General features: G+C 51.0%; 2 protein-coding genes and 1 long non-coding RNA gene across 3 annotated transcripts; all 3 read left to right on the top strand.

Moving 5' to 3' along the window:
- Positions 1-925: 925 nt before the first annotated feature.
- SIX5 (SIX homeobox 5) lies at positions 926-13,193 on the top strand. Its single transcript, XM_083515790.1, has 3 exons — positions 926-1,949; positions 8,305-9,593; positions 10,993-13,193. The coding sequence occupies exons 1-3, from the start codon at positions 1,072-1,074 to the stop codon at positions 11,616-11,618; spliced, it is 2,793 nt and encodes a 930-aa protein (XP_083371916.1). The 5' UTR covers positions 926-1,071; the 3' UTR covers positions 11,619-13,193.
- An 845-nt stretch (positions 13,194-14,038) lies between these two features.
- LOC310712745 lies at positions 14,039-14,976 on the top strand. Its single transcript, XR_014528977.1, has 2 exons — positions 14,039-14,112; positions 14,495-14,976. It is a non-coding gene; the product is annotated as an uncharacterized lncRNA (long non-coding RNA).
- Positions 14,977-16,201: 1,225 nt separating this feature from the next.
- LOC310711794 (homeobox protein six1b-like) lies at positions 16,202-24,997 on the top strand. The gene is made up of 3 exons (XM_083514074.1): positions 16,202-18,388; positions 21,809-21,972; positions 23,712-24,997. The coding sequence occupies exons 1-3, from the start codon at positions 18,005-18,007 to the stop codon at positions 23,980-23,982; spliced, it is 819 nt and encodes a 272-aa protein (XP_083370200.1). The 5' UTR covers positions 16,202-18,004; the 3' UTR covers positions 23,983-24,997.
- The last annotated feature ends 903 nt before the right edge of the window (positions 24,998-25,900 follow it).

Here is a 25,900-nt window from a genome sequence, read left to right as displayed (position 1 = left end):
TGAGTAGTTTTACGTGGATTTTGACTGAATGTGCAACTAATCGCTACTGTTTTGAATTTTATTGTGCTCAACTATCCCCGATGCTTTACAGTGGTACCTCTGGTTACAAACGCTTCAGGTTACAGACGCTTCAGGCTACAGACTCCACTAACCCAGAAATAGTACCTTAGGTTAAAAACTTTGCTTCAGGATGAGAACAGAAATAGCTCGCCGGTGGCACAGTGGCAGCAGGAGGCCCCATTAGCGAAAGTGGTGCTTCAGGTTAAGAACGAACCTCCGGAACGAATTAAGATCTTAATCCAAGGTACCACTGTATAGTTGAAATTCCTGCACTGCATGGTGTTAGACTAGATGACCGTTAGGGTCCCCCCCCCAATGCAGAATTCTATTAATATCTTCCTTAGCGAGCCGTGTTAACCCCTGTAATGCTTTCTCTAGAGTAAGCATAGGGGACACTGGGGGATGTGGAACCAAGGGGGCAGTGGGCCAAAAGAGTTCGGGATCTACTGCTTTAAACAGAAATAAGAGTCAGTGGCTTCTTCCTTTTTTAAAGTATCGTTTCAGCGGGGACAGCAGTCGGGATTTCCAAAAAGCGGCGCTTTTTTGCGTCTGAGCAAAGAAGAGAGAGAGGGGAAAAAAGAGAGAGATTGATTTGTGGCTGCGCAAAGGGAGGAGGAGCCCGGGAGTAAAAGTAGGAAGGACGAAGGGAGGGAGGGGAAAGGAAAGTTAATAGAAGGAAAGGCGGGTGGGAGAGAAAGAGAAAGAAAGAGGGAAGGAAGGGGGGGAAGAGAAGTGGAAAGGAGGGAGACCGAGGCGGGGGAGAAGCGTCCGGAGAGTTGCTCCGAAGTTTGGGGGGCCGCGGGGGGTGGGCGCGCGTCCCAGGAGGCGGAGGCCAGCCCGGGCTGGGAGCCGCGCCGCGGCCCGGGGGCGGGAGGCGGACCGCGGCTCCTAGGATGTGGAAAGGGGACGGCGGCGCAGGGGGAGGAGACCCGCACGGCTAGGGCAGCGCGCAGGGGGAGGGGAGCGGGCCGGAGGCGGGCGAGGGGGGCCGCGATCCCGCGCGCCGCGAACATGGCCTCCTTCCCCGCGGGCCCCGCCGAGCCCCCCGGCCGGGGAGGACGGCGCGCCCCCGCCGCCGGAGGAGAGCAGAGGCAGGAGGAGGAGGACGAGGGCGCCGCCGAGGAGGCGCGCCAACTTCTGCCAACTTCGGCGCCCGCCCCGTCGCCGCAGGCTCCTCCCGGCCGAGAGCCAGAGGACGGCGGCGGAGCAGCAGGAGGAGGAGGATCGGGTTTGGCGACGGCTGCTGCGTCCTCTCCAAGCGCGGGGCTGGCTTCCGCCGCGCCCGATCCTCCGCGCTCGCCGCGCTTCTCGGCGGAGCAGGTCTCGTGCGTGTGCGAGGCGCTGCTGCAGGCGGGCGACCCCGGCCGGCTGGGCCGCTTCCTGGGCTCGCTGCCGCCCGACGCCGAGGCGCCGTGCCTGGAGGCGCAGGCGGGCGAGAGCCTGGCCAAGGCGCGCGCGCTGCTGGCCTTCCAGCGCGGCGACTTCGCCGAGCTGTACCGCCTGGTGCAGAGCCGGCCCTTCGGCGCGCCGCACCACCCGTTCCTGCAGGACCTGTACCTGCGCGCCCGCTACCGGGAGGCCGAAGCTGCCCGGGGCCGGGCTCTGGGCGCCGTCGACAAGTACCGGCTGCGCAAGAAGTTCCCGCTGCCCAGCACCATCTGGGACGGCGAGGAGACGGTGTACTGCTTCAAGCGGCGCTCGCGGGCAGCCCTGCGCGACTCGTACGGGCGCAGCCGCTACCCGAGCCCCGAGCAGAAGCGGCGCCTGGCCCAGGACACCGGCCTGTCGCTCACGCAGGTCAGCAACTGGTTCAAGAACCGACGGCAGCGCGACCGCAGCGGAGGAGGAGGAGGAGCCGGGGGAGGAGGCGCCGGCACGCCCAGCAAGAGGTGAGCGTCCCCGGGGCATGGGCAGAGCGCGGCGCCACACTCTCTCGGGGCGCAATCGCGCGCGCACTGCTGCGCAGGAAAGAGAAGTGGAACCTGCGTGGACAAGAGCAGCCTACCGGTTGCGGGGAGGGAGCGGGGTGACTGCAGCCTCCCTGGCCTGATTCTTAGCCTTGCCAGATACAATACAATACGATAATCTTTATTGTCGTTGTCCCATACAGAACAACGAAATTGAAAAAATCAACATCAGACATGCAAAAACCCAACATGCCTGCTATCCTTGCTATCCCAGCCTGGTTGACCCCCTAAAAACTCTGATACCCCATAATTAAATACAATATACTCCCACAGAGACTACCTTACACTGCGTTTAAAACCAAAATCGCATTTGGATAGAAACTGTTTCTCAGGCGGCTAGTCCTAGTCTTTATAACCCGGCGCTGTGGGTTAAACCACAGAGCCTAGGACTTGCCGATCAGAAGGTCGGCGGTTCGAATCCCTGCGACGGGGTGAGCTCCCGTTGCTCAGTTCCTGCTCCTGCCAACCTAGCAGTTCGAAAGGACATCAAAGTGCAATTAGATAAATAGGTACCCCTCCGGCGGGAAGGTAAACGGCATTTCCGTGCGCTGCTCTGGTTCGCCAGAAGCAGCATAAGTCATGCTGGCCACATGACCTGGAAGCTGTACGCCAGCTCCCTCGGCCAGTAAAGAGAGATGAGCGCCGCAACCCCAGAGTCGGTCACGACTGGGCCTAATGGTCAGGGGTCCCCTTTACCTTTACCTTCTTCCAGAAGGCAGAAGCTGAAAGAGATCATTTCCGGGGTGCGTACTCTGCAGCTTTCTTATAACACCTGAAAGCATAGATTTGATCCAAGGTGGGAAGAGTGCACCCAATTATTCTCTCTGCACTGTTGGGAAGCAGGATGCAGCCCAACTAGGACTGCAGCAGACCCCAAGTAAGTCCCATTAAAGTTGGAGCTTACTCTTGAAGAAATGGGTTTAGGATTGGACCTGGATGTGGGTCAGAACCAGCTGGGCTTTTCTAATATTCTTAAAGACCTCATACTGATAATTAGGGGGCAGACCCCCAACTCTCCTTAAAGGGATCTTGAAGTTCTGAAGGGGACTTTGGGGTCTTCACGGAAAACCCAGCATCATCTAGACACTTGACTCCAACCCCCCATAGAATACCTATTTCCTCTGGATGGGCTTTTGGGAGACATTGATGCCACCTATTCTTAGTTCAAGGTCCTCGCAAGTTTCAGAAAAAGTCTAGGGTGATGGAGAAATTCCTGAATCACATGTGCTTCTCAGTTTATAGTAAGCACTCCCAGGAAGAGAGAATGAGCCTGCTGGGAGACCCCTCTCGAAGTTTTATAGGTCTCTAATGGACCCTTTACAAAGTTCCTGTCCTTCCAGGGCAGGGGTAGCCAGGCTGGTGCCTTCCATATGTTTTGGGATTCTGGCTTCAATTCGTCTCAGCCAGCATGATGGGTATTGTCATAGGGCCTTCCAGAAACTACAATACCCATCATGCCTGACCATTGGCAGATTGGGAGACACCCGATTTCCGTCACACGCATTGCAAACTCCTTTCCCACTGCGTGGAAAAAAGGTTGTCAAAAGTAACTTCCAGGAACAACCATTTTTACAGAGGCTGGGAAATAAATGTGGCATATTGTAAGGAATTACTAAACTCCGGGTGCTAAGAAAGAGGGGTAACATCAGTTACATCTTCTCCAGCTAAACCAAGAAGAGTGAGGTATGGCCAAGGCTTTGCAAAACCCACAAACTACCCTAAATTTCAACTCTTGTCTTCTGTGTGAGAGTGCTGAGACAGGCTGCCTCAGACACAGGAACAGCCTTGTATTTGCACAATCCACAAAGTGGGCTACGGAAGGCTTAATCCTGCCTGGTGCCCCCTAAAAGGTAAAGGGACCCCTGACCATTAGGTCCAATCGTGGCCGACTCTGGGGTTGCGGCGCTCATCTCGCTTTATTGACCGAGGGAGCCGGCGTACAGCTTCCGGGTCATGTGGCCAGCATGACTAAGCCGCTTCTGGCGAACCAGAGCAGCGCACGGAAACACTGTTTACCTTCCCGCCAGAGGGGTACCTATTTATCTACTTGCACTTTGATGTCCTTTCGAACTGCTAGGTTGGCAGGAGCAGGAACTGAGCAACGGGAGCTCACCCCGTCGCAGGGATTCGAACCGCCAACCTTCTGATTGGCAAGCCCTAGGGAAGTTTTTAATGACTGATGTTTTAATGTATTTTTAGGTGAAACCCAGCTAGGTGGACGGGGTATAAATAAATAAAGAAAGAAAAACAATTCCCTGTAAAAAGCATTATTCAGAATAGCGATTCGCATGACCCAGAAAAGGGAAGATAATAATGCAATAAAATTCCAAACAGTCATTAAACGTCCAGTTCAAATTGCCTAGTTTACTTAATTCAACAAGATTTGCTGATACCAGCTTTTCAAAGTCTGATAGCCATTTACACCTCCAGTGCCCCCCTGCCACCCCCTGGCCTTTTACTGCCCCCTGGGTAATCCCCCTCCCCGCTTTGGGAACCCCTGGGTAACACCACTGCCTTACTTTCGAATAAATATGTGTTGGATGGGGCTGTAAGGAAGGAATGAGGAGGTGGGAGACCTGAACCCTGCAGACAGAGCTTTTCCCCTCCCTGGTTTCTCTCTCCTCCCCCCCCCCCCACATTTTGGGTGCTTCCAGAGCAGGGTGCACCCAGGAGAGTGAAGAGGGCTTTTCTCTTCTAGCTGTTCCTGGGCACGGAGGATTTTTTGTGTGTCTGCCTTTGCCTTCCCCTCTGCAAACAAAAGGGAGAAACCACTTGAGTTTGAGAAAGTTCTAGTTCATTCTTCTATTGCAGACTGTTCAGGGGGTGGGGAACAGCCAAGCTGGCTACTCCAGATGTTTCTGCAGCTGGCGCTCTCTCTCCTCTCCCCCCCCCCTTTCTCTCCTGGGAGAAAAACTTTGCCTCCAGTTAGCTGCACTTTGCAGCAACGTGGAAGGCGCCAAGCTCATCCCCTTTGTTGTGAAATGTGAATCCCTTGGCTTTGAATTTCCTTGGGCTGAGGGTGGAAATTACCTTGCCCAAGGAGCCCAGACTCCTGCCTTCACTCTCCAACTAAAGATCTATTTCTCAGTCCTTTCTACCTCAGAAACATATACTGTACACTGAATACCACCGGCTCTCCAGGGACTTTCCCATTCCCTGCTACTTGGTCTTTTTAACTGGATTTGAACCTGCAACCTTCTGCTTGCAAGCCGGGTGCTCTAAGCATTGAGCTACAACCCTTCCCCACAGTAAATCAGGGGTTTGGGCTTGTTACGCTGCAGTTGGGGGCTCCCACGATCCATTCAAAGAAAATAATTCAAAGAGGCTTCCCCCCCTGGCCAGGGTTAGAAACTCAGAGATATAAGCTAGGCGCCAAATTGCTCTTTAAACCAGTTTTCAAAACGGAACGCCTAGCTGCCATTTTGGGGCAAAGCGTCTCCAAAGTTTTCTTTTTCAAATGATGGACTGGCTGTGATTGATTCTCAGTTAAACATTTTGCAAGAGAAGAATGGCAAGGTCAAGTTGATGGATTATGCCGAAATGGCTAAAATGACCGGAAGAATCAGAAATCAGGAAGACCAAAATTTTAATAAGGAATGGGGGAAATTTATAACTTATCTTAAAGACCACTGTAAACAGTTAAAATCATTAGTAGGATTGGAATAGCACTTATAGTTAAATAGGGAATTTTGGATACAATGGAGAGAGAAAAGATTTGGATTATTCTGAAAAGATGGAGGAAATGATTAACAGTAGGACCCACAAAGGGGAGGAGAGAAGTCCAAGAGATTCCTTGTAATTTTGTTTTTATGTTGTATGTTCAACATGTGACTGCATTTTGCTAGTTCAGATGACCGCCTTGAGCTAGGTTAAGAACTTGGAAAACTTAAACAAGAAAAGTCACTTGATCCAGAAATAGTCCACATACAGTGGTGCCCCGCAAGACGAATGCCTCGCAAGACGGAAAACGCGCTAGATGAAAGGGTTTTCCGTTTTGGAGGTGCTTCGCAAAACGAATCTCCTACGGGCTTGCTTCGCAAGACGACAATGTCTTGCGAGTTCCTGCGGGTTTTTTTTCCTTTTCCCCCTTTTTCTAAGCCGCTAAGCCGCTTATCAGCTGATCCGATCAGCAGATAAGCCGCTAATAGCGCTAATCCTTCAATGGGCTTGCTTCGCAAGACGAAAAAACCGCTAGACGAAGAGAATCACAGAACGGATTCTTTTCGTCTTGCGAGGCACCACTGTATATATTGGCCTATTCCAACCTCTTTTTCTTAATGATGACATGGACCATTCAAAACGCAGGAATATTCTGCACCACCATAAGCAGGGCCATGGAGTAGGGTATGTTAAGACAGGTGACGACAATTAACTAGGTTGTTCTCTCCTCCTGTTCAAGCTGCACAGAGAACGCATTTTGGTTCCTGAAATTCATTCCGATTGTGCAGATAAAAATATAACTGATAGAATTCTACAGAATGTGTTGCTAGTGTGCGAAAACAGTCCAGATCCAATGATCCTTAGGCATGCACCTCCACATGGCGGAGGCACCAGGTGCCATCCTGGTGCCCAGGTATCTTCACTTGGTCACTAGCGACCAGTAAGGTAAAGGGATCCCTGACCATTAGGTCCAGTCGTGGCCGACTCTGGGGTTGCGGCACTCATCTCGCATTATTGGCCAAGGGAGCTGGCGTACAGCTTCCGGGTCATGTGGCCAGCATGACTAAGCCGCTTCTGGAGAACCAGAGCAGCGCACGGAAATGCCGTTTACCTTCCCTCCAGAGTGGTACCTATTATCTGCTTGCACTTTGACGTGCTTTGGAACTGCTCGGTTGGCAGGAGCAGGGACCGAGCAACGGGAGCTCATCCCGTCGCGGGGATTCGAACCGCCAACCTTCTGATCGGCAAGTCCTAGGCTCTGTGGTTTAACCCACAGCACCACCCGCATCCCAATAGCGACCAATAGCCAGGTGCAAAATGCACCCAGCACCTGACTAATTTTGAACACTGCCCCAGACAATACCAGCATTTTTGTGCAGGGAATCTGCACCACTGGAGGTTTTCAGAGATTCAGGGCAGATACAAGGAAGTATTTCATGCAATGCATAAATAACATGCAGGATTCCCTGCCACGGGCTATAACGATGGCTGCTCCCTGTAGGTTTCCGAGTACAATTCAAAGTGTTGGTGCTGGCCTTTAAAGCCCTAAATGGCTTTGACCGTGCATCTCCACCCCCATCATTTAGCCTGGACCCTGAGGTCCAGCGCCGAGGCCCTTCTGGTGGTTCCCTCACTGAGAGAAGTGAAATTACAGGGAATCAGGCAGAGGGCCTTCTCGGTGGTGGCGCCCACCCTGTGGAACACCATACCCTCAGATGTCAAGGAGATAAAGAACCATACAACTTTTAGAAGACATCTGAAGGCAGCTCTGTAAAAGAGAAAGTTTTTATTGTCTGGTGTTTTGTTGTGTGTGTTTTTTTATATTCTGTTTGAACAGAGTGGCTGGGGCAACCTGGTCAGATGGGCAGGCATAAGTAATAAACAGTTGTTGTTTTGTTGTTGTTGTGGATTAGACCAGTTCATAGAGGAGAAACTCAGTGGCCTATCTAGTCCAACATCCTGTTGTAACGGTGGCTGATCAGGTGACCATGCGCAGAATTTGAGCGCAAGAGCACTTCTCCCCCCATCCCTGAGATTCCCAACAACTGTTAGTCAGAGACAGTTCACTGTGGCAACCACGGCCTAGGACCTACGTACTTACGGGACCGCCTCTCCTGGTATGCCCCACGGAGGACCTTAAGGTCCACAAATGACAACATTTTGGAGGTCCTAAGTCGTAAGGTGGTTAGATTGGTCTCAACTAGGGCCAGGGCCTTTTCAGTACTGGCCCCGACTTGGTGGAACGCTCTGTCACAAGAGACTAGGGCCCTGTGGGACTTGACATCTTTCCGCAAGGCCTGCAAAACGGAGCTGTTCCGCCTGGCCTTTGGTTTGGACTCAGTCTGACCCTTATGTTTCGCTCCCCTTATGGTTTTGACTTTTAAAATGAGGCTGCATTTAAAATTGCATTTTAACCTGTATTTAAAATTGGTCCGTCCCCCCCCCCAATTATGTTTTTACTGTCATTTTACTGGTGTTAACCGCCCTGAGCCCAGCTCTGGCCGGGCAGGACGGGGTATAAATAAAATTTATTATTATTATTATTATTATTATTATTATTATTATTATTATTACTACTACTACTACTACTACATCCTCAACCTCTTCTCCTTTACAGCGAGTCTGACGGGAACCCCAGTACGGAGGACGAGTCCAGCCACGGCACCGAAGAAACCGAAACGTCCATGGGGATTTCTGCAACCCCCGAAGGGATGCCCACCCCTAACAGCCTGTTCCTGCCAGCCGCTTGCTCCAGCGCCTCTTCCATCCTCCTCAACGGCAACTTTATCACCGCTAGCTCCCCAACCATGCTGCTGAACGGCGGCTCCGTCATCCAGACTCCCAGCGGAGGCGTCATCCTGAACGGCTTGGCTCTTGGCGACAACCAGACCATCACCCTCAGCCCCGTGGCAGCGCCCAGCCCACCCATCCTCCTCAACGGATCCAGCCCCCTGCTGGGTGGCAAGCCCCCAGGCCCACCCGGCAGCCAGGAGGCCAACAAGGCTCTCCAGGAGCCCCTTGCCCCGGCCACCGTCATTCTCAGCCCGGCTGCCGCGCTTCAGGGGGAAGTGAAGTCGGAAGCGGCAGAGGCCCTGGCATTTGGCGTCGAGGTCAAGCTGGAAGAGGGGCAGGGGTCCGCCCCACCCCTGTTGCCTGTCCGCGACGCTGCCACGCTCCTCTCCAACCACAAGGGGCCCCTGCTGGCGGCTGTTGCCATGCCGCAAGTGGTCCCATCAAACGAAGAAGCCCCCGCGGCTGCGCAGCAGCTGCCCCCAGCACCTCAGCCATCAGCCACATCTAGTGCTCAGATGGTTCCTCTAGCCAAGTTGGCCCCTGGTGCCCAAGCCCTGCCAGCTCCCCAGGTGACCGCAGCCACGGTCGGTGGGCAGATGGCCCAGTCTTCCCAGACTACCACAGCCACGCCGCTGCTTTCCATGCCAGGCCCCTCACCACCCCAGGCCGCTGTCCTCCACGTCCCTGCCCCATCCCTGGTCCCCATCGCCCAAGTCTCGCCCCCTTCCCAGGTGGTACCGCTCTCCCAGCCTGTCTCTGGGACCCAAGTGCTCTCCCCGTCCCAAATGGTGCCTGTGTCCCCGACGCAGATCTACGCCGTCCCGCAGGGGGCATCTGCCCCCCAGCTCGTCTCGCTCCCCCAAGTGGCCCAGGGCTCCCAGATTATCTCTCTGCCCCAAGTTGTGCCAACCTCCCAGGTGGTCACCCTGCAGCAGGGCATGGGCAGCCCCATCCAAATCCTGACCACTGGCGGCACCCCCATCAAAGTGGGGGCCATGGCAGGGGCGCCGCAGGTGGCAGTGTCAGCGGGAGGAAGCCTTGGCCAGAGCAACGTGCACCTCATCAACGCCAACGTGGGCATGACCACGCTGCAGATCCCGGGCACCGCGCCAGGTATGTGCTTTGGGCAGAGGGTGGCCAGGGAGGTTTCAAAAACAATTCAAGGGATTCAGGAAACTGGCAGGGCTGAATCAAGGACTCTGGGGCCCCGTTTGTGCCATACATTTAGAGTGGTGCTGGACTAGGATCTGGGAGGCCAGGGTTCGAATCCCCTCCCAGCCAAGAAACTTGGTGATCTTGGGCCAATAATTCACTCGCAGAATTGTTGTGAGCGATAAAATGGGGGAGGAAGAGAAGTACGTAGGCTTAAATGTGGTTTAAATGCATGTACGTGGTTTAAATGCATGTTCTTTCTTTGATGCATAGGTAATAAAGGAGGACTATGTTATGTAAAAGTTATGCAGTTTCTCATGTTGTTTTCTTTCATGTACCCTTTCTGATAACTTTTCCATCAAAATTCCCAGACATAAGCATACCAAACTTCATATAGGTTCGCATTTAATGTCCTCCAGTGTCTAGCAACAGCAAGACGTGCTGCAGTTATAAGATGCACAAAATTAAGTCTCTGTCTCTAAGATTTTGTGCTTCATCTGCAAATATAGAAAGCAATGCTATTTGGGGATCTAAATTGATCGATTGAGATGTAATTTGTTCCATTTTCTGAAATATTTTTAGCCAGAAGTTTTTAATCAATGGGCATTTCCACCACCTGTGTATAAATGTTCCTTCATTCCCACAATTTCTCCAACGTTGCGAAGCAATATTTTTGTCTAGTTAATTATTATGTATTTGTTTCTATCCCACTTTTCCTCCAAGGAGATCAAGGTGGTGCACATGGTTTTCCCTCTCCTTGTTTTATCCTCACAACAACCCTCTGGGGTAGGGTAGGCTAAGAGACAGTGACTGGCCCAGGGTCACCCAATGAGCTTCATATCAGCATTGCGATTTGAACCCTGGTCTCTGTCAGGCCCTAGTCCAACCACTCCACCTCATTGGCTCTCTTGGAGAGTAGGGACCGCCTTGGAGATGTTTGCTGATTTGGGTGGGCAGGGGGGAGAGGAAATGGGGGCTCTGTGTCCCTTCCTTTGCTTAAGGAGCGTCTCCACCCCCATCGTTCAGCCCGGACACTGAGATCCAGCACTGAGGGCCTTCTGGCGGTTCCCTCATTGCAAGAAGTGAGGTTACAGGGAACCAGACAGAGGGCCTTCTCGGTGGTGGCACCCGCCCTGTGGAACGCCCTCCCTTCAGATGTGAAGGAAATAAGCAGCTATCTTCTTTTTCAAAGACATTTGAAGGCAGCCCTGTTTAGGGAAGTTTTTAATATTTAACGCTGTATTGTTTTTAACACTTGATTGGAAGCCGCCCAGAGTGGCTGGGGAAACTCAGCCAGATGGGCGGGGTATAAATAATAAATTATTATTATTAAGATTTCCCCGTTTCCTCTCCAACTTAGGCAACATCCTCCTGACCAACCCGGCAACGGGGAGCAGCACCATTGTCACCGGAATGGCTTTGCAGCAGGGGAAGCTGATCCTGACGGCCACCTTCCCGGCTGGCATGCTGATGACGCCCATCCTCTCAGCCCAGGCCGCCCCGACTCTAACCCTGCCCATCAAGCAGGAAGTGGCGACCGTGATGGCGCCGGCAACTCTGGGGAGCGGCGAAGGCGGCAGCAGCGTGTTGCTCTCGGGGGGTGCTTCCGTGCTCCCTCCTGGAGTCTCCCCGCTCTCGGTGCCCGACAGCACCGGGCCGGCCGACTTGGCTTTCGGCACGGACTCTGGCCAAGCTGGCCTCCTTTCAAATTTCTCCCAGCCCGACGGCCTGGCCATGTCTCAACAGCAGGTGGTTTGGCCCAGCCCGGTGGGCATGGACCTCCAAGGGACCGGTGCCGAGGGGCTGTTTGAGATGGACAAGAACTCTATGGAGGTCCAGGGCGGCCTTCTGCGCCTCCCAGAGGGAGAGGGCCTCTTGCTGGACGCTTCTGGGGGAGACCCGATGGGCCCCGAGGCTCTGGACTCGGACGAGAAGGTGCTAACCCAGTTGCAGTCTGTACCGGTGGAGGAGCCTCTGGACTTGTAAGCACCCGCGAGGTGTGTCGCAGAGTCCTCGCCTGCCCGCCGAACGATATTTTAAACCTGCTATCCTTGGTTCCCACCTGGTCCAGACAGGATGCTACAAGTGCCTTGAAAAGGGAAATCTGGGTGAGCCCCTGAAGTCTGTGCTGCTGCTGCACATCTTTTTTTTGTAAACACTACAGAAGGAAAAAACACAGCACTGGGACACCGCTGACCCCGTTATCCGGTGTGTACAACTGCCTGTTCAGCAACCCCAGTGCCACCTTGTGGCTGCCAGTCGAACAGCAAGCACTATCTTCCCCTTGGAGGTGTTGCCCATTCACCATGTTTCTTTCCTCCCTCCCCAGCCCTCCTAAAACTCAGGCACAGAGTTGAGGGCGTTTTCTACCTTCATGGCCTTTCTGCCTTTTTGAAGAAACCTACCTAACATCTACCAAGTTGCTTGGAAAGCTAGAGATTTTCGTTGATACTGGGGCAGGGAGCACATCATATAGACCAGGTATCTCCAAACTTGGCCCTCCAGCTGTTTTGGGACTACAATTCCCATCATCGCTGACCACTGGTCCTGTTAGCTAGGGATGATGGGAGTTGTAGTCCCAAAACAGCTGGAGGGTCGAGTTTGGGGATGCCTGATACAGACTGCCCTTTGTCCACCTGGCATCCCTGAGAGGGGGCTGATGGGAGTTGTAGTCCAAAACAGGTCAGCTGACTTACACCACAAGGAGAGCCTTCCTCTCCCCTCATCTATGGTGCTAGGGAACGGGTCCAGCTGCTAGTCTGAGCCCAAGTCCCATTTCGGAGGGGCAGGAAGGACACCGAAGGTCCCAGTGCTTGTCTCCTGTTCCAGTTAGGCATCTACTCTTTCCCAGGGTAGGGTTGGGGTGGCGAGGCTATTGTCATTCGAGCTTGGCTTCTCGCTGGCTTTTAGTCTTTCAGTGCTGTCCTAGAGAGGTGAACTGTCCTGTTCCAAAGTCAAACACTTTGGCGGTAGAAAACAATGCAGACATTGTTCCAGTCCTCCAGGGCAGAGAGAAGCCTGGCTAGAATGTCTCTCCTGGACCCATCTTTTGTCTATGGAATAGCTTTCCGGCGTTTTAACCCTGGGCTGATCTCCACTGCTCTGGGCGGGAACAGCTTAAGAAGCACATTTGTTAATTGTGGGATTGGATCCTGCAGCAGTTAGTCCTGCCATTAAAGGCACATGGGAGCAGGTGTCAGGTGTGGATATACAATCTCTTACTTAAGCCACTGTAAAAATTAGCTTTAGCTGCGCCTTGAGATCCCCTGTGTTGGGGGATTGGGAGCAGAAGCCACACATTAATCTGGGACGCTCAAGGTTGGGGGTCAATCCATCTTGAAAGATAGAAATGCCATGCAGTCGGGTCAGACCGAGCATTACCCCCTTAAAATACTATTTGCTTTGAAAACTCGAGTTTCCTCCCAAACTTTCCCTGGGGCTGTTTCCTCTGAATGCTAAAATCAGCAAGTGGTCTGCCTTTTTTATTTTTAGACACAGAAGAAATTATATATAAATATATTTAATAATGTATTTTTTAGAAGAAAAGGCATTTAAAAACCAGTTCTTTCCCCTTATTTTTTAATAAGCTGGTGGCATCTCTCCTTCCTATATATTTAACAGTTTCCTTGTCATCTTGAGGGGAGAAGAATTATTTTTTTTCTTTTCGCTGACGTTTTCCAAAACCTTTTCTCACGCTGCACCCAGGTTGCTGGTGGCAGACTTTAAGACAGTGAGCAAAGTACAAGATCCAAGACCCTTGTGCGGGGACTGAGGAATCTTCCATAAGTGAAAAGGCCTCCATCCATAGATCTGCTTTGGAGTGAGGTGGGAAGGACAGGACAAAAATGGGTTCCTTCCAGATACCTTGTTCTATGTCAGGGTGGGGTCTGTAGCAGAATGCATTGCAAATAGCCCCACATCCATTTCCCAGGCAAGGCTAGGGGAAACCTCTGTCTGAAGCCCTGGAGAGCCAGTCAGTGGAGACCAGCCTTTGCAAACAAATGCTTTTGGACTACAACTCCCATCAGCCCCTGCCAGTACAGCCAGTGGTCAGGGATGATGGGCAGTTGTAGTCCAGTAATACAGTGGTGCCTCGCAAGACGAAAAGAATCCGTTCTGTGATTCTCTTCGTCTAGCGGTTTTTTTGTCTTGCGAAACAAGCCCATTGACAGATTAGCGCTATTAGCGGCTTTTAGTGGCTTATCTGCTGATCGGATCAGCTGATAAGTGGCTTAGCGGCTTAGAAAAAAGGGGGGGGAACCCGCAGGAACTCCCAAGGCATTGTCGTCTTGCGAAGCAAGCCCATAGGAAATTCGTTTTGCGAAGCACCTCCAAAACGGAAAACCCTTTCGTCTTGCGGGTTTTCCGTCTTGCGAGGCATTCGTCTTGTGGGGCACCACTGTACCTGGAAGGCTGTTTTTGGTCAGAATTGGCCTAAGGCAGCTCCCTGGCTTTTTAGCATTAGATAACAGTGCAGGGAGTTTGTAAAAGTAAAGGTACCCCTGCCCGTACGGGCCAGTCGTGACTGACTCTGGGGTTGCGTGCTCATCTCGCTTAAGAGGCAGCGCTGTCCGAAGACACTTCCAGGTCACATGGCCAGCGTGACAAAGCTGCTCTGGCGAGCCAGCACCAGCGCAGCGCACGGAACGCTGTTTACCTTCCCGCTATAAAGCGGTACCTATTTATCTACTTGCACTTAGGGGTGCTTTCGAACTGCTAGGTGGGCAGGAGCTGGGACCGAACGACGGGAGCTCACCCCGCCGCAGGGATTCGAACCGCCGACCATACGATCGGCAAGTCCTAGGCGCTGAGGTTTTACCCACAGCGCCACCCGCGTCCCTGCAGGGAGTTATACAGGACAGAAATTCTGGGGCAGAAATTTCTGGCTTTTGTTTTCTTTCTCTCTTTTTTTAATGGGGCCATTCTAACTGGATCCTGCTTCAGGAACACTCAGTACCCACAAAGCTTTTTGCTGAGTGTGGATGGTACACTATTTGAAAACAGCTGTCTGCTGGGGCTGCCCGGCCTGTGTCAATCAACATGTTTTGCTGCGAAGAAATGGGAGGGGGATGCGCCTCATGGATCATACCCCTCCCTACTGCAAAAGGATGGGCTCGCTGTTCCTCCCCCCCACTGCTGCGATGGGATCTGAGTAGAGGGTTTCGATTGTCCATCTGAATGTCTCCTAACCCAACACTTCCCAAACAGGTACTACAGCTACACACCTATTTTCCACAGTTTGTGAGAAACAATCATTTCTGCAAGATATTTTTATATCCTTTTTTACGTGTACGTGTGTCTTTTATATATATTTTATATATATATAAATATATTTTATCTTAAAGCTCTCTCTGTGCGTGTACTCATCCTTCATTGAGCTCTGTTGGGAATTCCCATCATAAGCCAATTGCGAGAGGTGGCGGGGGGTTTCTCCGCAGGGGTCTCAAAACATTTCCACTTCAAGGACTGTTCCAGTATTTAAGGAGCATTTTCAGGCTTGAACTATCCTTGGTAAGTATCTGGAGAGCACCAGGTGGGCAAAGGCCTCCATGTATGTGTATGTTCTTACAGTACATGAGCAGGAGGAAACAGGTTATTTGGGACAAATGTTTAGGTGGCCGCCTGGAGCAACAGAAAGACTCCAGAGCATAAAATGAGCCCTGTGGATGAAAAATGAGCCCTGTGGATGCCTCCACCCTGTTCTCATAGCGGCCAAACAGATTCCCACAAGCAGGACCTGAACCTAAGAAGATAAGAATACTGGACCAAGCCAATGGGCCACCCAGGCCAGCAGCTAACCAGATGTCACTGTGGAGGCAGAACATTACACAACCATCATGGCTGGTAGCCTTAAAAAGGTAAAGGTAAAGGACCCCTGACAGTTAAGCCCAGTCGCGAACGACTCTGGGGTTGCGGCGCTCATCTCGCTTTATGGGCCGAGGGAGCCAGCGTACAGCTTCCGGGTCATGTGGCTAGCATGACTAAGCCGCTTCTGGCGAACCAGAGCAGCACACGGAAACACCGTTTACCTTCCCACCAGAGCGGTACCTATTTATCTACTTGCAATTTGACGTGCTTTCAAACTGCTAGGTTGGCAGGAACTGGGACTGAACAATGGGAGCTCACCCCGTCACAGGGATTCAAACCGCCGACCTTCCGATCGACAAGCCCAAGGCTCAGTGGTTTACACCACAGCGCCACCTGCGTACCCACCATGAATTTGCCCAATCCTCTTTCAAAGCCATCCAAGTTGGTGCCCAGAGGTGAGAGACAAGAGGCTGATGGGTTCTCTGGGGGCAAAAAAAAAGAGGCTGTGGGAACGGAGCCACTGGCTTCTTTGACTAGCTTTCTGCAGAGAGCAGGTTTTGTGCTCTAGCTGCTTTCTCAGCTCCAAAACAAAGCTTCCCCCCACCTCCCCTTATTGCTGGGAAGAAGTAAGGTGATCCAGGTTGGATAGTATTACTCAGATGGCTGTGTAAGCAAGACTGTCTGGGGTGGGAGTATTTAGGGGGCTTTTCTTGCCTCCTGAATTAGGTGGGAAGGGGGGAGGAGAGGTTGGGAAAAGGCAAGGTTAACCCTTTGCAAGACCCCTAGAGCAGTGGTTCCCAGTTAGCAAAGTACTGCAGCCCCCAAGCCCGCCAAGCCACGGGCCCGCCTCCTTTTGAGATTTTTGATCCCTCTGTGGTAGTTTTTGTTATGTGAGTGGCACCACGGACCCCCTGGGTGGGTTTTGCGGACTCCCTGGGCTGTGCAGACCACTCGCCAACTGGGGATGTCTGCCCCAGAAGGAGCTTGATCCTGCCTCCATGGTAAAATGGCTCTAGGGAGGATGGTAGATCTAAAGCTGGCTGTATAAATAAAAAAAAAAACCCATCCTGCTCTCACCAGATGCCACGATGGGGAAAGCATGCAGGCAGGACTGAAACACAAGAGACCTCTCCCCTTCTATGGTTTCCAGGAACTGGCAACCAGAAGCACTGCTGCGTCCAACTGTAGCCAGTAGCCATCGATAGCCCTCTCATCCATTCATTTGTCTTTTATAGCCATCCAGGTTGACTGTCCTCACTGCTTCTTGTGGAAGCGAGTTCCAAAGTTTAACTTTGTGCTGCATGAGCGGCTGGATCAGGCTAATGGCCCATCTAGTTCCAGGGAGCTTCCAGCAGCAGAACGTCTCTCTCTTTCTCTGCAGCCTTCCCTAGTTATACGGGATGACGCTTTCACCCAGCAGGGACACAAGGCCTCTTGTTATTTGTCTTGCAACAGGTTATTTGTCTTGCAAAGGGCTGCCAGCTTGGTGCGAAACATGATCTCCACATGGGAAGAGCAAGGGGGCAAGGAAAGGAAACACTGACGGCAGGAGCTCTGGCTTGGGGGCCGATCTGTCACCTGGCAGAGCCAAGAACAAAGGGAGAGACAAAGAATTTTCTCCTGCAGACTCACTGCAACCCGTGGAAAGAAGTTGAAAACAAATTTGTTTCACAAGCAGGGATATTAAAAAAAAGAAGCTAGCTTAACATCTGGAGAAATAAGAGGGATTAATCTTAGTTCAAAAACTGCTGCATTGAGGATAAGTAGCCTTTCACTTATAATAAAATAAGCTTGGAAGTGTGCAGATGATTTTAGAGCAAAGTCTCAGAAGCTGCCAACCAGCAGTTGCAGTTGACTTCAGGTCTTGCTTAGCTCTTTTGTCCCTTTTACTCGCTTAACAGGATGGGAGCAACAGCCCACATTCCAAGGAAGCCTTGCACAAGGTGCGATCCTAAAAGGTTTGGGCAAGCAGGCCGGCTGGAGCAGACATGGGGAAACAAAGGGAGAGGCGGACAGGGGCAGAAAGCAGGGACTTTCCTCTCTGGCTTGCCCCCTCATTCCCCCCTCTGTAGGGGGCATCTCACATTACCAGATCCCGCCAACCCCTCTGCAGAAAGGCTTTCCATCCAAGGGTGACGGTGGTGGTAAAGTCTCCCTTTCTCTCACTCTCCTTGCGGAGTTGTCCAATGGCTGGCCACAGCTGCAGCCTGCGTGGGCTGAGCCTGTAACCGATACCCCCCAAGACATCTACCCTGGGCGACTGTCTCTAGAGCCAGAAGGCAGGCAGGGAGAGGGGAGCCCCGACGGCTCATAGAAGGCAAGAGGGGAAAGCTGACATGGCCATCCCAGAGAGAAACTCGGAGGGCGGCAGACTTGCCTCCCGCTCGGCTTGCCCTCCCCAGATTTAATGGGACGTATCTGGTTCCCTCTTTGAAAGAGGCAGGATCACTTCCTGTTCTCTGCCGCACAGAGCTTTGCAAAAGGACAGCACATGCAGGACTCCTTGTTGGAGGTGTATTGGGTTTGTGAAGCCTGCTAAGCCGCGGAGCCCTCCCTTCTCCGCCATGAATTTTGGTTTCACCCAGGAGCAAGTGGCCTGCGTGTGCGAGGTCCTGCAGCAAGGGGGAAACATCGAGCGCCTGGGGCGCTTCCTTTGGTCGCTGCCGGCCTGCGACCACCTGCACAAGAACGAGAGCGTCCTGAAGGCCAAAGCAGTGGTGGCCTTTCATCGGGGAAACTTCCGGGAGCTCTATAAGATCCTGGAGAGCTACCAGTTCTCTCTGCACAACCACCCCAAGCTGCAGCAACTGTGGCTCAAGGCTCATTACATTGAGGCAGAGAAGCTGCGCGGGAGGCCGCTGGGAGCCGTGGGCAAGTACAGGGTGCGGCGCAAGTTCCCCCTGCCTCGGACCATCTGGGACGGAGAGGAAACCAGTTATTGTTTCAAGGTAAGGAAGGCTCCCTGAAGAGACCTCTTCCGTGGTAGGCATCTCACTGAAAAGGCAGTCAGGGAGATACAGGAAACAAAGAAACAACTGCCACCAAACACTCCATTTTTCGGCAGGCACAAAATCTGCACATCGTTCCTTGAAAACTTTCAGGGCTTGGCTTGGCAAAGTAGCCATTCAGCTGAACTCCCCCTGCTTTGGATTATTGCAAGCGCCATCTGCTTTTTTTCTGGGTGTTTTGTTGTTGTTGTTTAGTTGTGTCTGCCTCTTTGTGACCCCCTGGACCACAGCACGCCAGGCCCTCCTGTCTTTCACTGCCTCCCGCAGTTTGGTCAAACTCATGCTGGGAGCTTCGAGAACACTGTCCAACCATCTCGTCCTCTGTCGTCCCCTTCTCCTTGTGCCCTCCATCTTTCCCAACATCAGGGTCTTTTCCAGGGAGTCTTCTCTTCTCATGAGGTGGCCAAAGTCTTGGAGCCTCAGCTTCGGGATCTGTCCTTCCAGTGAGCACTCAGGGCTGATTTCCTTAAGGATGGATAGGTTTGTTCTTCTTGCAGTCCATGGGACTCTCAAGAATTTCTGGGGGTACTCAACAGTACCAGCACCTGTTTTCTAGAAGAAAAGCATTGCCTAAGTCTACGGCAACTTTCTTCTCATTACTATCGTACTTGTCCACTTCAGTCAGCTCAGAACAGCCCCACTGGGGATGGGATTGTGCATTGGGCAGGTCATTACATCGCATGCTCTTTCCCCCTACCTGAATGACCCCAAGTGCTCCCTCATCTCTTTGCCTCTTTCCCCCACTCTGATGCAGCCTCCTTGCCCTGGAACCCCATTCAAGACCACTTAGGTGGTTGACTCAGTTGGTTAGAGCATCATGCTGATAACACCAAGGTTGCAGGTTCAATCCCCATATGGGACAGCTGCATATTCCTGCATTGCAGGAGGTTGAACTATATGATCCTCAGGGTCCTTTCCAACTCTATGGTTCTCCTCTTCCTCCCTTTCCAATCCCTCCTCAAATCCTCCTCCTTCTTGTGTTGTTGTTGTCATTTAGTCGCGTCCGACTCTTCGTGACCCCCTGGACCAGAGCACGCCAGGCACTCCTGTCTTCCACTGCCTCCCACAGTTTGGTCAAACTCATGCTGGTAGCTTCGAGAACAAGGTCCAACCATCTCATCCTCTGTCAACCCCTTCTCCTTGTGCCCTCCATCTTTCCCAACCTCAGGGTCTTTTCCAGGGAGTCTTCTCTTCTCATGAGGTGGCCAAAGTATTGGAGCCTCAGCTTCAGGATCTGTCCTTCCAGTGAGCACTCAGGGCTAATTTCCCTAAGAATGGATAGGTCTGATCTTCTTGCAGTCCATGGGACTCTCAAGAGTCTCCTCCAGCACCAGAATTCAAAAGCATCAATTCTTCGGCGATCAGCCTTCTTTATGGTCCAACTTTCACTTCCATATATCACTACTGGGAAAACCATAGCTTTAACTATACGGACCTTTGCTGGCAAGGTGATGTCTCTACTTTTTAAGATGCTGTCGAGGTTTGTCATTGCTTTTCTCCCAAGGAGCGGACGTCTTTTAATTTCGTGGCTGCTGTCACCTCCTTTTTGTAGGAATTAACCTTATACCAAGTCAGAACATTGGTCCATGTAGCTCAGCATCATCTACACTGACTGGCAGCAGCTCTCCAGGGGCTGTCCCAGCCCTGCCTGGAGATGCTGGGAATTGAACTGGGATCTTATGCATGTAAAGCAAATGCTATAACCCTCTGCTGCAGCCATTCCCCTTAGTCCTCATTCCCAGGTGAGAAGGTCCCATATGTAACCCTGTCTTGTCCTAGTCATCCTGCTGCCTCCCTCTTCTCCCTGTTGTCTGCATTGTGCTGTCCCTATTTTCTGAGGAACGCTGGAGCATATGCAAAGCTTCAATTGTACGCTCCTTGGGGCAGGGCTCGGTCTTTCTCTGTATTGGCCATGTTACATGATAAAGCTACACAGCAGCCTCCCACTCTTCTCTTTCGTGCCAATAGCATCTCTCGTCCCCGCAAAGTTCTGGAATGAACTCCCAAGCAAGATGCAGCAGCTGCGAGGGCCTTTGGGTGACAGTCGTGCAAAAGCCGTTTATTTGGTGTGGCCTTTTTGCTGCTAAGATGAATACGATTGGCCAAGGGATACAGCTTTAGTGGGTAAAGCTGTGGATTTATTTTTTTGGGGGGGGTGAGGTGGAGTGGAATTTCATTGCTATTCATTATTGTAAATTATTTTAAATATATTTCTTTAATGTAAGGAGCTTTAAGATTGGAAAAGCAATATGTACATCATAAATAAAAAATACTTCTTCCTCAGTGCTTTTCTTGGGGCACCAAGATTTCACTTTCTCTTTCCTTTCCTACCACCTGGTACAGTACTCCTGTGCCATTCTCCCCCATTGCTGCTCCCCCCGCCTTGCTTTTGACTTCTCAAGCCCTGTCTTTGGATCCCACCCCATCACCTGGGGAGGAGTGTCACTTCTACACTGAGTACAGTGCCAACATATTGCTGAGAGCTACCTAACCTGCCATCATAATAGAACAGTATTCACTGGCATTAAAAACAGCATTTGTGGACTTTGAGTTATGGTGATAAGGGAGGGAGCGAAAAGGGGAAACAGGTTTGGGGTAGGGAGAGAAAGAAAAGGAAGGCAAACTTTAGGGATGCCGTAATTTTCCTGCCCCTGGACAGGTCTCCTGTGGCTTTAACAGTTGTGTGAGAGGAAGGAGTTCAACTTATGCAGCTTTCCCCATCTGTGTGCCAAGGGGAAATTGGCCAGCAGAAATTCTGCCCCTCAGAAACTTGTTAAAGGCACAGCAGCCCTGCCAGGAAAGGTGGGAAGAAAGAAGGTGGCAACTCTAGGAAGTTAACTTTCACAGGGAAGCTTGGTGCTTGTTGTGCCCCCTCATCCTTCAAATATATTTCTCCCTGGTTTTTAAATGAACACAAATTCTGCCCTTGCCCAAGGTTTCACTGCCTAGAGGTTTAAAAATCCAACCAACCCATAAAACTTCCCAAAATGATATCTAAGGTTACAAAAAAAAGAACTCTTCAGTGTCAAGAGCACAGCTATGAAGAGAGAATGATGTTATTGCCCCCTGCCGTTCATGTTATACCATAGCACCTTTAGTAGCTACAATTGTACAACAATGCACATTCAGATTAATAATAATAATCTAAACAAATAAACATAGACGGGAGGAAAAGATTCATAGAAGGCCATGGCAATTGAGGGGGGAAAGCTCATGGGCTCACTGAAAATGTCAACTTGGGAGTGCTGCAACAGGTGAAACAAATTCCGGATATATACCCCTTGAGGGGGGAAAAGGTTGCCTACCCTTGACTTAAATGAAAAGGACAAAGCAAAACTAACACCCTCTGCTCTCATACAGGAGAAATCTCGGAGTGTGTTACGGGAATGGTACATCCACAACCCCTACCCATCCCCTCGTGAGAAGAGGGAGCTGGCAGAAGCCACAGGGCTGACTACCACCCAGGTCAGCAACTGGTTCAAGAACCGGCGCCAGAGGGACCGTGCGGCCGAGACCAAGGAGAGGTGAGGCTTTGTGGGGTTTTTGGGCTTTGTGGGTTCAACGAAAAGAAGGTGCAGAGCTGTCTGCTGCCTACCAACACAGAAGGGGATGAAGGGAGGGAGGAAGCCCTGATACTAGAAGTCACAGAAAAAGGGACAGGGGGAACCAGAACCCTTGGGATTACGAGAAGGGCTGGAACAGAAACCATTGAGAAATATCTTGCTTACTGTAGCCTCCGCCTCCTTTTCTCACTTTCCCAAAAGTTTCCTCTCTGCCCTTGATCTCTGCTCGCTGTCCATTTTTGAGTTCCTTTGCCCTTACATTTAAGGCACAGAACATACCCCTCCCTCTCAGTCTTCGATTGACACACAACCATCTGCTATCAGTCCTTCGGGTCTCCTTTTTCCAAATCCAACTCTGCCATGTCCTTCTCTCTGTCTAGAACAACCTCCTTGCATCAGTGGAGGCTGGTCCAGCACAGCAAATGGGGGCACTGCCCCACCAACCTGTCTGACCTAAGCCAGCCCCCACCTGCCAGCCAGGGGTGATCCCAGCTGTCAGCTTCTTCCTCCTTAGTCAGAAGGCTCACCCATAATTACCTTTTGCCCTGCCCTTTCGAGACACAGGCCCACACTTTAAAGCACTGTGTCGGGTTTTTTGTTTTGCCCCAGCTCTTTCCCCATGTAAACCTGATCTTTACTGCTGAATCGGAACAAACAGTTATTTGGGTTTTCTGTGGATTGTTGTTTGCTCTTATTCAGCAGTAAAGAGTGGGTTTTGCGACAAGCCCCCCCCAAAGACACTCAGATGCAGCATTTTAAGTGCAGACCAGTGCCTAGAAAGCACAGCACAAAAGGAAGTCTGAATGAACCTCAAGTGCTGTTCTTGTACAACTCAGAGGGCAGGAGAATAGCGTCAAAACTAGGATCCATTGGTATCTGCCTGTTGTTCGCTCTGACTCCACCTACTCTTGGCCTCCCATCCTCCACTCCAAGTGGGCACCAATCACCCTGCCTTCACAAACTGTGTTCTCTATCAACTCCATATTCCTCCTAAATTTTTCTGCAAACACTTTCTTGGACCACGGTAGTAGCCATGCTTGTTCCAGTGAATTTTTTTAACAACTGGCTGCTTCCTTCTTCAAGCTCTCTCTTTTCTCTTCTCTTTTGATATGCCCCGTGTTCTTAGATCATGAGCCTCCAGAAAGGGAATGTGCTTGTTCAAAATGTTCTGGTTTTTAACTACAGAACACTGGTGAGATGCAACCTGTAACTGGGGCATGACCACAGCTCAGGCTAAGGCGGGTTTCACCAGAAGTGATTCCATTCTTCAAGTAATTTTAAATGCATCATTAACTGGAAGGAAAGAGTGGAAAGAGAGGGGGGTAGTGAGGGTATACAAAAAACATTTTTACCTAAAAGGCACTGTGTAGGTGGCGCATTTGAATTTTACTGGAGCAGCAGTACTGGAGAGATGGGCTAGCCCATTCCTGCACTGTTTCCCTGATCAAAATGGCATCTCCAAAGCTTTTATTAGCCCTACAGCCAAAAGCACAGATCTCCTCTTATTTGGCATAAAGAAAACAGCAGGAAAGTTGGGGTGAACAGTCAGAAATACAAAGCCATACCTGCAGACTGAAAGTTACCATCTAATCCCTGCTTCCCCAATGCCTATTATCTTAGTATGCATCCAGCAGGACTGATTCCTTAGCAATCTGGCCCTCAGAGACAATATTCTCCTCTTCTTCTTCTACTTCTTGCAGGGAGAACAGCGACGGTGGTGCACTGAAGGAAGGAAGGGGCAATCCACGAGAAAGACACCTACTCTCCAGCTCTGATGATGAGAGCTCTCCCATTGACAGCCCTGCAGCTCATGCATCCAGCCCCTCACTGCTCTACTCTGGTTTGCCACTTTCGGCTCCAGTGGGAGACTCCATTCACAATGTCCAGAGGGTAGATTTTCTGCAGCACCAGCCGCTCCACAATAGTCTCCTGGGGCCCCTCACTTCTACCCTTGTAGATCTGGGCTCCTGAAACTGAACAGTGGAGCACCCACTTCATCCCCAATGGACTGTTCCTTTGTTCTCCTTCCGTACTTCTAAGCACTCTCCTGCACAGCCAGCACAGGAACTTACGCCATTGGTTACAAAGCATCTCCTCCTGACCTATAGGGGGCAGTCATAAGAGGAAGAGGCCTATGGGCACTGCAAGGCCATGCTATTGCCCCCACAATTCAAAATTCAGATTTTGACAAACAAACCATTCTCGAATCCCACCAGATCTCCACTTTCTGCATTGTTAAAAAAAAAAAGCAGCAAAACTTTGTGTTGTTATAGAAAAGAACATACTTCTGCTAAAATCAGAAACCACTTCTGCGGGAAGGGGGGATTTTGAGCAGATGGGATTTCTGCTCTCAACACATTCCCTGATCCCACACCCCCTGGAAAAACTCCCAAATCTTGCTCCCCCCATACACTAGTTGATCATGAGGGCCCAGCCTTCCTACCTTATAAAAGAGTGGCATGAAATGCGCCTGATGGCAAAGCAAGGGGAGCTCTGTCCCCATGGAACCAAGCAAAGGTGAAGCAGTTAGCAAAGCAACAAAATCGGTACGAAGCAGAGTACAAGTGCATGCAGCAGCTTAAAATGGGAAGCGCAGGAGCATCCAATTAAGAAGGTTAATTAGGGCTTTAGCCTAGACAGCTGAGCACATGCAAACACTTACCCTCTGGAGACAGCAAGAGCAATTAAAGCGCCTTGCCGAGGTTCCAACAAGCTTAATGACTTTGACAGAGGACTGTAATGAAGCACTTGATAGTTTTGTGGGCATCCGTATGGGAAATAATGGCCTACTGAGCCTACATTATACTTACACCCATTCTGGGAGAGGAATGTTAAGAGACAGAAGCTCTTTTGTAAGAAGGTTCAGCAAGAATCAATCTCTGGAGTTGGGAGACAATTCTTGAATGGGCTTCTTGGAGAGGGTGGGATGGGATCAAGGCCTGCTGTGGGTTGCTTGCTTCTGTTAGACCCTCTTTTTCTACCCCACTGAGCCATGTTACTCTGTATTGCCAATTTTCTAATAAATTAAAAACCGAAAAGGGTGGCGTCCTCTTGCATACTGACACAAAGCTGGCTAGAGTATGGTGCTGATTACGCCAAGCTTGCAGGTTCAATTCCCATATGGGGCAGCTACATATTCCTGCATTGCAGGGGCTTGGGCTAGATGACCCTTAAGGTCCCTTCCAACTTTATGATTCTACAAAGGCTTTTCTAGGGACTGTCTGGCACTCAAAACAAGAATCCATTGCCGGCTTGCCTTCCTGCACAAACCTCGTGGCAGATATCACTTCCTTCCCTCTCCAAAGGCTCTACCAGCAACCCATAGTGGGGCAGAGGCTCAACTTTACAAGGACACCATCCTGCTAGCCTGAGTGCTTTGTGCCCAATGGTGATTTGGTACATGCACAGCAATGCTCTACTGTGGGTTTTGGGAGGGTAGTTAAAAATGCTGACATTCTATACACACTTACTTGGGACTAAGGTACATTTAACTCAATGGGGTTTTATTTCTGAATAGGCATGACCCTATAAGAGTGACCTGAAAATCAGGAAGTCCCCAGAACAATTATCACTGCTGCCATGAACTCACTTGGCAAACCACTATTGTTTCAGATGGGAATAATAATACTACCTAACCTACTTGAAGATTACAGAGATACCATTGTAAGTAAGAAGCAACTATAAGTGTCCATAAATGTAAAGCAAAGACTTGGCTAGAAGCAAGCAGGTTGTGACATGAGCCTACAGCATGTTTTCAATTGCCCAAAAGCAACTGTTTGAAAAACACAGGTGGCTGCTCCATGCACACCAGTTGCTGCTGAATGGAAAATTGACTGGCACAATTAATTCCTGGGCCCGAACAAGAAATATTCTGGGACCAGTTCTGAAA

The sequence above is a fragment of the Podarcis liolepis genome (genome assembly GCF_965112155.1).
Source record: "Podarcis liolepis genome assembly, chromosome: 7".
Classification (NCBI taxonomy): domain Eukaryota; kingdom Metazoa; phylum Chordata; class Lepidosauria; order Squamata; family Lacertidae; genus Podarcis; species Podarcis liolepis.
This window is presented reverse-complemented; position numbering and strand designations above follow the sequence as displayed.

Coding starts and splice junctions, on each gene's coding strand:
- SIX5 (XM_083515790.1), top strand. CDS start 1,072: ATGGCCTCCTTCCCCGCGGGCCCCGCCGAGCCCCCCGGCCGGGGAGGA. Junction 1,950..8,304: donor GCCGGCACGCCCAGCAAGAG/GTGAGCGTCCCC, acceptor TCTCCTTTACAG/CGAGTCTGACGGGAACCCCA. Junction 9,594..10,992: donor GATCCCGGGCACCGCGCCAG/GTATGTGCTTTG, acceptor TCTCCAACTTAG/GCAACATCCTCCTGACCAAC.
- LOC310711794 (XM_083514074.1), top strand. CDS start 18,005: ATGAATTTTGGTTTCACCCAGGAGCAAGTGGCCTGCGTGTGCGAGGTC. Junction 18,389..21,808: donor AAACCAGTTATTGTTTCAAG/GTAAGGAAGGCT, acceptor GCTCTCATACAG/GAGAAATCTCGGAGTGTGTT. Junction 21,973..23,711: donor GCGGCCGAGACCAAGGAGAG/GTGAGGCTTTGT, acceptor TACTTCTTGCAG/GGAGAACAGCGACGGTGGTG.